Source organism: Argentina anserina, chromosome 7, assembly GCF_933775445.1.
Source record: "Argentina anserina chromosome 7, drPotAnse1.1, whole genome shotgun sequence".
In the NCBI taxonomy this organism is placed as follows: Eukaryota; Viridiplantae; Streptophyta; class Magnoliopsida; order Rosales; family Rosaceae; genus Argentina; species Argentina anserina.
This window is the reverse complement of record NC_065878.1, coordinates 12,227,845-12,240,368: the sequence shown is the minus strand read 5'-3', so window position 1 is coordinate 12,240,368 and position 12,524 is coordinate 12,227,845. Positions and strand designations below refer to the sequence as shown.

Genomic DNA, 12,524 nt, shown 5'->3' with positions numbered 1-12,524 from the left:
AATTAGAAAAAACAACGAGCATAAAAATATGAATTTCCAAATATACCTCTTTGTAGTCTTACACTCGCACATAATACAACATGATAATTACGTAAAACCACAAATGTTTAACCAATGTGTTTTATCAAAAATATTTATTGGGGCAACTAGAATTACGTAAATACTTGGATAAAATTATGTAAACTCATGTGATGAAAATACGTGAGTCTTGATAATAATACTTACTTCACCCAAAAAAAAGATAACTTACTTGGATTTAAACTGTTTGAGCTTCTAGATTCTGTTTACCTCAAGAAACTTCCTAACAATTAACTATTCTAAAATTTTTGAAAAGCGAATACTAGAAGTTAAGTAAATATTTAGAGCTTCTAATTCTTATTGACACCAATACTTCAGATTGTATATCAATCAATCATTGAATAATACAGTACATGTCTCACAAGTTATCATAAGATAACTCTCCAAGTCTTAACACATGGGTTTAATTCGATGACAGCTGCGTTCAATGTAATGACAATTACCAATGTAGAACCCAAGCTTTGTATTTTACTAATGACAATTAGTCCTCTGTTGCTTATAAGCTAGTGTGCTACCAAGTATGTATGGTCCTTATTACTAGATTAATGGAAGTCATCATTAAAGTGACAACTCTTTATACCATTTTGTCTACAAAATTGTCCAAGATCATGGCCAAGCTCTTTTCCTTTAGCTGAATTAGTTTATCATAATTATGTTGGGCAATATAATACATGATGATTGTCATTTGTATGTCAAAGTACTTGTATACATTTTTTTTTCAAAGAAGCAGAAGAAAAAAAATTCTATTATGTGGTAGGTAAACTTACATTTCAATCACAAGCATATTTGTGTTGGTCATGTGTGATTGTCCCACTTTTTGTCAAAAAATTAAATGGCATTGGTCTGGCAAGAATCCCTTTCTACTTGTCTAGGCTCTGATCTTTCACATTTGTGTGCCATCTTGATCTGTTAAGTTGGCATTGCACTTTAATGGACATGGAATTGGGAAATTGGCCTATATTTGTTTGATCAAAATTTCCTCTTTTTCCGTTGGTGATCTTGAGAGAGAGAGAGAGAGAGAGAGAGAGATAGAGAGTTGATTACTAGTACTTGTAGTGCAAAATGTATAGCTTAAAACGAAGGCAAAATAGGCATCTTTACAAGAAAGTCTTTAGTGGTTAATAACTTATAGTGCAATTTATGGTAGGATAGCATATCATGTGGGTTGGTTGTGTATGTAGAGATTATTGCAGTGTCACAAGGCCAAACATGCAATACTTGATACAAAAGCTCAATGCCATTCCAACTCAATATATATATCACAAGAAGAAGAAGAAGAGTGATGGTGAAGATATAACAACTAAATATGTGCCCCACGTTCCCTACAACATGTTCATCATTTATGATTTTGCATCAACTACTGCATCCCATTTATACATAGTGCCCATACATTAGACAAATTGACCAAAAAGATAAAACCACGTTCTTTTTTGGCTTTCTAACCCCCTCTTTTACCCTTCTCACAAGTAAGCTTAGGAGGTTAGATTATCCTCCTTTATACTATATTTGGTTCTGTTTTTCTTGTTTTCATTTGACTTGGTTAAGAATCCTTTCGGAGAGGACATTCCATTCTCATGAAAATGAGATATGATCTCTCAAGTTAACTTTAATGCGATTTAATGATCTAATTGAACAATACATTCCTTCAATTTGTTTCCTGGGAATCTTTTTTTTTTGTTTAAATAAGTGATGATTTGTCATTGATAAAAAATTAAGAGTACAACATAAACATGATCAACCATTTAGGGCTTTGTCAAATTAATTGAACCATATAAATGTTTACTAGGAATGTTACGTGAAATGTTAAAAACAGTTATTCGGGTTATTTTCAGTTATTATATTGGAAAATTTGTTCAATAAATAATAATAATTAAGGATTGATATAATTTTCCAGGGCATTCTAGTAATACCAGTCAATCTTTTCAGTTGAGTATTTATAGGAGTCAAAACCCTAGCCGCACATAGAGCCCCATGCTCTGATAGTCTCCAAAAATCTAAAATTCCACGGGGCTCGTCGTGATTCTCCTTCCTCCTCCATCAAACAATCAGTCTTTCACCCTCGACACTGTGACGGCAAAATTTGCGGCCTCCCTTGCTTTCGTAAGGGGTGATGAGGACGACGTGATTGATATCTCTCACATGAACAAAGAAACCAAGGTGTGGACCAACTTCAAGCTTTCCCTCCTTGCCAAGCCTCTCATCACCAAATCCTATACTATTGGTGACTTGCAATCCCAATTCCGTAGGATTCCAGGTGTTATCAAAGAATAAGAAGAGGAGGGAACGTTCTTTGGGGAAGAAGAACAACAACCCACCTAAGAGCAAGAAAGAACTAGAATTGAGTCCAAGTTTGATTTTTTTATCAGTCTATTAGCCCTAATGTTAAGGGCAAAGACAAAATTTAAGGTTTTTGTTTATTTTGAATAATATTCTACAATTATGATTTCTCGTAGTTATATGATGAATAAGTCATGCTTAATGTAGAATGGGTAGATCTATGCTATGTATCATGTGAGTATGCTTACAACCTCTTGTCTATCTGGAGATGATAGCGGAGGGATATGTAATGGTTATTCGGGCATTGATCCTCCTTTTTATAAACCAAGTGATTTCTTTCAAAAAAAAAAGTAATACCAGAAGATATCAACAACTTAGTAATAAGTAATTGAATACCCCTCGTGCTCCGGTAATTAGAGTTCATCTATTGGTTGAAAAAAATCTAAGCACCACATGAAAATTCATTTGAGCATTATAATGCTAGATGACCCACATTTTAGGTACAACCTGCATCACATCTTATATGGCAGCATATGTAAAAGAAGGTCCAACGTATCACAAATTTCAATTCATGATGGCCCAAATTTAAGGAAAATCTATTGTTGTTAAATGTATTAGGGGTGGACAAACTGACCCGAAAATCGAAAAAAACCGGACCCGAACCCAAACCGAATCCGAACAAATCGAAACTCGAATCAAACCGAACCGAAAATAAAAAAACCGAACCGAACCGATTCTATTTGGGTTGGGTTTTGGGTTCAGTCCCTTAGAAACCGAACCGACCCGAACAACCCGAAGTCAATGGTCAACGTTACAAAACGACATCATTTTGTCATATTTATAATTTTATATTATTATTATTTTTTTAATAAAAAAATAGTGTGGTCTGCCTCACAGCCACACATAATTTCTAACCTAATTGACCTAATGTATAAGAGGCGCATTATTTAGCCGTCTTGCTTCCTTCATAATGCGATAGTTTTATTTTAAACATAATATAAATGTTATGATACATTAGTTGACACTTAGGAAATCGCCAACTCTAATTCGAAATATGATCGATCGACACCAACAGATGTGATTGGTATATATATTTAGGGACTCCGTAAAAATTTCGTCCGTTTTGGACATGGTTTAACCGTTCGTACCTACGGTTAACTAAAAAAGAGGCTTTTTCACATATTGAAACCCTATTGACCGGGGCTTTGCCAAATATATTTCTTTAGTGTGACCGCGCATGATAGATAACAAAAATTAGGTGATTTCAGATATGCAAACGGCTTTCGGCGTTCGCATATTTGTAATAGGTCATCCCTTAAGGCATAATAGTGGTGTTTTCGATTTACCAAAAATTCTGACGGTTAAATGAGGTCCGAATTAGATGAAATTTTTATAGGGTCACTAAATATATATACCGATTACATCGGCTGGTGTTGATCGATCCCTAGAACTTTCCTTCATATAGTCGCTTCATAATGCGATAGTTTTATTTTTAAACCTAATATAAATATTATGATACATTAGTTGACACTTAGGAAATCGCCAACTCTAATTCGAAATATGATCGATCGACACCAGCAGATGTGATTGGTATATATATTTAGGAACCCCGTAAAAATTTAGTCCGTTTTGGACATGGTTTGATTGTTCGTACCTACGGTTAACTAAAAAAGAGGCGTTTTCACATATTGAAACCCTATTGACCGGGGTTTTGCCAAATATATTTCTTTAGTGCGACCGCGCATGATAGATAACAAAAATTAGGTGATTTCAGATATGCAAACGGCTTTCGGCGTTCGCATATTTGTAATAGGTCCTCCCTTATGGCATAATAGTGGTGTTTTCAATTTACCAAAAATTCTGACGGTTAAATGAGGTCCGAATTGGATGAAATTTTTATAGGGTCACTAAATGTATATACCGATTACATCGGCTGGTGTCGATCGATCCCTAGAAGTTTCCTTCATATAGTCGCTTCATAATGCGATAGTTTTATTTTAAACCTAAAATAAAGGTTATGATACATTAGTTGACACTTAGTTGATCGTCGACTCTAATTCAAAATATGGTCGATCGACACCAGCAGATGTGATTGATATATATATTTAGGGACCCCGTAAAAATTTCGTCCATTTTGGACATGGTTTGACCGTTCGTACCTACGGTTAACTAAAAAAGAAGCGTTTTCACATATTGAAACCCCATTGACCGGGGCTTTGCCAAATATATTTCTTTAGTACGACCGCGCATGATAGATAACAAAAATTAGGTGATTTCAGATATGCAAACTGCTTTCGGCGTTCGCATATTTATAATAGGTCCTCCCTTATGGCATAATAGTAGTGTTTTCGATTTACCAAAAATTCTGACGGTTAAATGAGGTCCGAATTGGATGAAATTTTTAAAGGGTCACTAAATATATATACCGATTACATCGGCTGGTGTTGATCGATCCCTAGAACTTTCCTTCATATAGTCGCTTCATAATGCGATAGTTTTATTTTAAACATAATATAAATGTTATGATACATTAGTTGACACTTGGGAAATCGCCAACTCTAATTCGAAATATGATCGATCGACACCAGCAGATGTGATTGGTATATATATTTAGGAACCCCGTAAAAATTTCGTCCGTTTTGGACATGGTTTGATCGTTCGTACCTACGGTTAACTAAAAAAGAGGCGTTTTCACATATTGAAACCCTATTGACCGGGGCTTTGCCAAATAGATTTCTTCAGTGCGACCCCGCATGATAAGTAACAAAAATTAGTGATTTCAGATATGTAAACGGCTTTCGGCGTTCGCATATTTGTAATAGGTTTCTCTTATGGCATAATAGTGATGTTTTCGATTTATCAAAACTTCCGACGGTTAAATAAGGTCCGAATTGGATGAAATTTTTATAGGGTCACTAAATATATATAACGATCACATCGGCTGGTGTCGATCGATCCCTAGAAGTTTCCTTCATATAGTCGCTTCATAATGCGATAGTTTTATTTTAAACCTAATATAAAGGTTATGATACATTAGTTGACACTTAGGTGATCGTCAACTCTAATTCGAAATATGGTCGATCGACACCAGCAGATGTGATTGGTATATATATTTAGGGACCCCGTAAAAATTTCGTCCATTTTGGACATGGTTTGACCGTTCGTACCTACGGTTAACAAAAAAAAAGGCGTTTTCACATAATAAAACCTCATTGACCGGGGCTTTGCCAAATAGATTTCTTCAGTGCGACCCCGCATGATAAGTAACAAAAATTAGGTGACTTCATATATGCAAACGGCTTTCGGCGCTCGCATCTTTGTAATGGATTATCCTTTAGGACAAATTAGTGGTGTTTTCAGTTTACCGGAAATTCTGATGGTCAAACTAGGTCCGAATTGGATGAAATTTTTACATGGTCACTAAATATATATACTGATCACATCGGATGGTGTCAATCGATCCCTAAAAGTTTACTTCATATAGTCGCTTCATAATGCGATAGTTTTATTATAAATCTAATATAAAGGTATGATACATTAGTGGACACTTCAGCAATCGATAACTCCAGTTCGAAATATGGTCGATCGACACCAGCAGATGTGATCAGTATATATATTTAGGGAACCCGTAAAAATTTCGTCCGATTTGGATATTGATTGATCGTCCATACTTATGGTCAAGAAAAAGGCGTTTTGACATTAAAATCCTCATTGATTGGGGCTTTGCCAAATGGAATTTTTTGGTGCGACCGCACATAATCGGTGACAAAAATTAGGTGATTTCATATATGCAAACGACTTTTAGTGTTCGCATATTGGTAATGGGTCTTCCTTTATGACATAATAGTGTTGTTTTCGGGTAAAAACCCATCGGGCTTGCGGGCCTCGACGAGCTTTTCAGATCCACGGGCTAAATGATGAGGCATAAGTGAATTAGGTATGAAATAATCATTAGACTATTAGTTTTTCATCTTTATGTTAAATTTTGTACTTTTAAAATTAATATACAATATTAGGTATTTTACATACGGGTAAAACCGAAAAAAAACCGAACCGTACGGGTTGGGTTGGGTTGTGGGTCACAATTTCTAAAATAGAAAAACCGAACCGAACCGAATTTAAAATTTGGGTTGGGTTATGGATTTTGTCCAAAACCGAACCGAATGGACCCGTGTCCACCTCTAAAATGTATCATTCGATCTTATACTAGAATGAAAAATCTTAGGATTTGGAAAACAGGGCTAGGAGGGAAAGTCAAGTAAAACCTATACAAAGCATATAATTCATTCCCACCTCAATCTACTCAATATAATTAGTCAAGGTGATTATAAATTATATCAAAACAGATACCAAGAATACTACATAGTTAAGTACACTAGATCCTTAAAATTGATTGACTCCCAATTTGCAGTATACAGTATACTGGAAAATGGAAATTTGAACTTAAAATTGAGGTGCCAACAGTCTCCATGTGAATCTGATAGAAAATACAGGGGAACACGCATTTGGTAGTCCTTTATTTAAAAAACCTGGCATCATGTAACATGCCCTGCAAGTTAGTCTACGCTGGACAATGACATGTGATTATATCTACAGTTCTACATGAAGTTTGGAGTTGCCTAATAAAGTAAACTTTCATCAAGGGCGGTGCTGCTACAAGTCTGTGCAGTGATTTAGCATCACTCATGGATATAGAATTATGTGAAGGAACTAGCCTCATGGAAAAGTAGAAAGAAAAAGGTTATGCAGATCCAAGAACAATGAGCACTATTTATTGTGTAGAATAAGATCACAATCTTAGAAATAATAATGAGCAAAGCTTAAGCATCTCCCATTATAAGATAAAATTTGTAAGGTATAAGTGATATATGGCTTACAGCTTTAGCATATTCCTTAGCATTTTTTTTGCCTTTTGTTTTTAAGCTCCCACCATAAGGTATAAATGGTAAGGTATACATAGGGTTTTTGGATGACAACGGCTATTATTTAAATCTTGATTGAAAAAACGACTACTATATTTTTTGTCAACATCTATAACGGCTAGTTAACGAACATTTTTGAAAATTTTATATAAACACATATTCACCACATCAAGAGGTGATGATGATCTTCAGGAATACTAAATTCGGTGATTAGTGACTTCTTTTAATATTTATGTATTATTTAGTTATTTTACTTTTATACATCAGTGTGTATGGTACTTTTTCCGAGCTCGGAGGTCATCCCCGAGAAGATTTTGAAGAGACCGTTAATTATCGTTTATAAATCATAAGTAATTATTATACATTAAAATAATTTAACTCGATCATATTCAATATTGGGCTCATATGAAAGAGCTCATTGCGAGGTTCGTGATGGTACAACAGTTATTTGTAAAAAATAAAAATAAGCATGATATTTATGGAGAAAATTAATATGTAACTAAAATTAAAATTGATATAATTGGAATATTAGAAAAAGTATGAGGATAGATTGGGAAGAAAATGAAAAAATAATAAAAAAATATAACCCATTTACCTTACGGAATGGAATGCATAGCATTCCACTGTTCACATAAGGCAAAAATATTTTTGGGAAAATGGGAGATACCTTATGGTAGGAGATGGTGGTAAGGTATATTGATGGTTTTAACTTATAGTGGGAGATGGTCTAAAAGTATGACAATCTAGAATTACAACAATGCAGTAAAGGGAATAGAAAAGGGTCGCTTTGATCTGCACTGCATTGATTGTAGAGGCAGAAGAATGATCCCTCTTTTATTCCCTTTCTTACTCTACAGATAAGTGTTGTAACAGCTATTTAATGTGTTGTAAACTTCTCAAGGACTTCGAAGTAGTTGGGGAATGTTTTTCTGGTGCAACCAGGATCCTTGATGGTAACAGGAACATCTCCGCAAGCTGCAAGGGAGAAAGCCATGGCCATTCTGTGGTCATCGTATGTGTCTATGGCCGCTACATTTAGCTTTTCCGGTGGAGTGATTATACAGTAATCTGGGCCTTCTTCAACAGTGGCTCCCAACTGAAATAATATTTCCAGACACGTAAGGAAAGGAAGAGGTAGTGAGGTGTAAGAACATTCAAGGTAGGAGAAAAGCCACTACAAACTAACCTTCCTCAGTTCGGTGCAAATGGCAATCATCCTTTCTGTCTCCTTGACTCTCCAGCTTGCCACTGAAGAACAAAAGCTCTAGCAGTTAAGACCGGTGTTTAGGAAATGTACTTTCACATGTGCTTCAAATTATGCAGAAAAAAAATTATAAACACTTTCTTTGTATAAGCATAATGATTGGTACTTGAATTACTTGTACTCAAGGGCTTCAACCTGAAAGACTAGTCTTAATCTTTTGAAACTATGTAAATAAGATAGCTGTCTCAAGTCTTGTCTCTGATGGGAAATCCATTAACCTCAGAGGTTGATCTGTCAACTTTACATAGAGAAAGATGAGCTCACTAATACAGTAATCACTCAGTTCCAGTTTAAGTGCTTGTATCAGCTGTTGGGTGGGAGGACTGAGAAAATAAGAATTGCATGGTTCTACAAGTCTTGTTTTATAGTCCCGTACTGTCAGCAACAAAGTGTAATACGACTCTTAAAGGTAAGACTCTAACCCTTAAAATTGATAGGACACCGAATGGGAATCTCCAGAGGTTCACCCTATTTCATGGCAAATGATAACTGAAGTACAGCGCCAATGGAACAATATATTCCAAGTAAGCTTCCATCACTACTGCATAATTCTTATACTTTCTTTCTAGATTGAATTCATTTTTTCTTCATTATGTTCGTTCTTTTTTTATTTGCCACAAAAGATTCAGAACTATGCACTTGTCTTTTCTCTTTACTTTCTTGTCCACATAAAAAGAATAATATCAAATACAATTCATTCAACAACTTAAAGACTGCAACTTACCATCTCTAATGGCAGTTGGACCATCGGCAAATAGGGCAACAACAGCAAGAGTCATGGCAACATCTGGCATCTTGTTCATGTTGACATCAACAGCTTTCAAGTGTTTCCTTCCAAAAGAATGTCTTTGAGGTCCTGTGACGGTGACACTATTCTCCGTCCAGGTAACTTCAGCGCCCATCTTTTCAAGAACTTCAGCGAATTTTACATCTCCCTTCAGAAAAGACCAATATATGTCAGATTATGTAAACTCTATTCATATTTTAGATATTGTACAAGTATTGCAATTGCTAATCCACATGTTTTTCCACAAGTACAAAAGACTTGTCATTCAACTGAAAAGTTTACAGGGATAGATGAGAAATTGGAAGAATTAAACATATCTTGGTCCGTGCAAAATACCTGCAAGCTGCTTGTCCCACAGCCTTCAACAGTTACAGTCCCACCCGTTACAGCAGCACCAGCTAGGAAGTAACTAGCACTTGAAGCATCACCTTCGACAAAGGCTTTTCCAGGAGACCTGAAATTTTGCACATTGTTATACAGAAGAAGCCATTGCACACAAAATTCAAGCGTTATAATTCTTCATCAATAAAAAGTGGCACAGTAATAATAGAATAAAACATACTTGTACTTTTGACCTCCTCGGACGAAAAACCGATCCCAGCTATCGCTATGTTCCACTGTGACCCCAAAGCGCTCCATCAATTTCAAAGTCATTTCAACATAAGGAACGGAAATCAGCTTATCAATAATCTCAACTTCAACATCTCCCAGAGCCAAAGGAGCTGCCATAAGCAACGAAGTCAAATATTGGCTACTGATTGATCCAGACAGCTTTACCTGCAAATAATGAAAATGATCAAACTAGTGATAACTGCAGACATAACCACTCCCCTTAAATCCTCCAGTTTATAAATATTACAAGAATGGTGTAAGACATGCTGATGGAAAGAAAATCAGAAAGAACAAATCTAGAACAATTAGTAATGAAACAGAGATAATGACAATTATCACTCCCAATTGATGACCTGTCTCAAATGACAATGGAATTTTTTGTACTATAATCGCAAAACTGTGCCTATCCATAGGATGGCTTTTATTCTGGAAGAAGAATCATTTCTTGACAAATATAAGAGAGATATTATATTATATTATACTATATTTTTTCATGGTTAATAGTGATATTATATTCTTAGATAGCAGCAGAAAGTTCAAACACTAAAAAGAAATAGAGTATTAGACTAGCATGACTTCTTACAGGTCATGGATGAATATAATCAAACCATGCACCCATAAATGTATGAGATAAGGTAAACCGCACCTTGCCCCCTGGAAGGCCTCCCTTTCCAATTACACGAACAGGAGGACAGTCTGTTCCAAGAAAACAGTCAACATCTGCACCGAGCTGCTTAAGACCAGTGACCAAATCTCCAATTGGTCTCTCCCTCATTCGGGGCACACCATCAAGTACATACCTGAGACATTAAACAACACATGAAGGTCATTAAATATTATATAGGTTTGTATTTGAATAAATAAAATATAATAACTATTTCATATAATAACATGTATAATACAGTTTAACGGCAGCAAACAGGCTCTTAGTTCAGAGCAGTAAGACATACCTAGAATGTCCACCAGCAGCAGTTACTGCTGCAGTCAACGGCCTCATTGCTGTTCCAGCATTTCCAAGGAAAAGCTGAACTTCCTCTCCAGACTCATCCCCCAAAGGAAACTGACTGCCACAACCCTCAACAACAGCTCTTTTGTTTGCCTTGTCATCTTCCACATTTAGTCCAAGCGTTTTTAACGCCCCAAGCATGTAATTGATATCATCGCTATCTAGTAAATTGTCCACTACAGTTGTTCCCTGAACAATATCATAAATGTACAGTCATGTAAACCACAATACTTTTATCTTACACAGACCTATTAAAAAACATGTTTATCACCCTAATCTCTAAAAGCACACATTGCTTGGTTTCCCAACAACTGAGTTTGCTGTCAAGTATCTATGATCAATCAAGCATAAAAAAATATCCAATCAACCAATCACCAACACAGACTATTCTAAGCTCTGATTCAATTCAGACATAAACCCTCATTGAAACACACAGAAAAACCTCAATAACCAAAATACGAAAATCTTCTTAAACCTCTATCCCACATCATTTTAACAATCACACAAAGCCAACCAATGCAAAATCCTCAAACACTCATTTACACAGCACTAAACTCCACATTCAAATTAAAAACCAAAGCCGCAATCTTTAACTACCTCAGAAAGAGCAGCAATAAGCAGAATCCGATTAGACAAGGACTTAGACCCCGGCAGAGTTACAGTACCCGAAATCTCCTTGATGGGTTGCAACACAATCTCCGGCACCGTCGACGGCTTCTCCGCCATGACAACTTTAGCCGAAACTCTAAACCCACCACCCCTGACTCCACCCAAAACCCCATTTTTTATCTTCAAACTCAAAAAACTCGAAGAACCCAACAACTGGGACTTCAAGGAGATTGAATTCAACGATCTGGGTATCTGGGGTTTGGAGACACTGGGCAAAAGATTGAAGCTTTGAACTCCATTGCTGCAGATTTTGCTCACTTGGGACATTGTTGGTGTTTGTGTGTCTCTGAATTCAGAGAAGAATTAGTGACTTGGGTCCCTTATAAAAACGGTGGTTGGAATTGTGGGAATGGAAAGCTGAGGTTTTTGGTGGCAATGGTGGTCGTAGGTGGGGGGATGATACTTGGTCACCAACCCAAATGGGACTACCAGAAATTTTGAACAGCGAAGAGAAAAGGAGTGGGGGGAGGTATTTATAATTATGGGAAAGATTTGGGGGGTTAAGTTTGAATTGTGAAAATGGGGGTAGGTGCTTGTCTTGGTTGGGTGTGAAGTGTGAAGGGTTTTGTAGTTTTGGCTTTTGTGGGAAGAATATTTTGTGGAGGGGTTTTTGGAGAATATAAGATGAAGAGGGTTGGTAGGAAACTAGGAATAAGCTCACGTTTTGCTACAGAAAATGCAAAATGTGGCTAAGAAATAGAGAAATGGGTATATATATGGTAGTGTCAACTTCTTGCACCAACCCCCATTGGCCTTGGTTGCGTGGGGGTGAGATTGTGAGAACAAACCAACTACGGTCGTGTGTGTTTGTTTTGTAATGCTTTGATTATAACAACACTGCTAATTTGTGGTGTTGGAATTCACCCCAAATCGGTTACGAGTCTTCTTATCCTTCACCGGTTTATAGCC

General features: G+C 36.2%; 1 protein-coding gene across 1 annotated transcript; it reads right to left on the bottom strand.

The window, feature by feature from the left end:
* Positions 1 to 8,008: 8,008 nt before the first annotated feature.
* Positions 8,009 to 12,041, bottom strand: LOC126801872 (3-phosphoshikimate 1-carboxyvinyltransferase 2). Its single transcript, XM_050529346.1, has 8 exons — positions 11,544 to 12,041; positions 10,891 to 11,135; positions 10,587 to 10,740; positions 9,891 to 10,105; positions 9,665 to 9,782; positions 9,266 to 9,476; positions 8,464 to 8,525; positions 8,009 to 8,373 (listed from the first exon to the last, which is right to left on the bottom strand). Exons 1-8 carry the CDS (start codon positions 11,880 to 11,882, stop codon positions 8,155 to 8,157), a joined length of 1,563 nt encoding a protein of 520 aa, XP_050385303.1. The 5' UTR covers positions 11,883 to 12,041; the 3' UTR covers positions 8,009 to 8,154.
* Positions 12,042 to 12,524: the final 483 nt, after the last annotated feature.

What these genes read in the sequence shown, in the direction of transcription:
- LOC126801872 (XM_050529346.1), bottom strand. Translation starts at nt 11,882, where the DNA reads ATGTCCCAAGTGAGCAAAATCTGCAGCAATGGAGTTCAAAGCTTCAAT. An exon ending in GCTGCTGGTGGACATTCTAG is followed by an intron (nt 10,741 to 10,890) that starts GTATGTCTTACT and finishes TTAATGTCTCAG; the next exon opens with GTATGTACTTGATGGTGTGC. An exon ending in GAGGCCTTCCAGGGGGCAAG is followed by an intron (nt 10,106 to 10,586) that starts GTGCGGTTTACC and finishes CATTATTTGCAG; the next exon opens with GTAAAGCTGTCTGGATCAAT.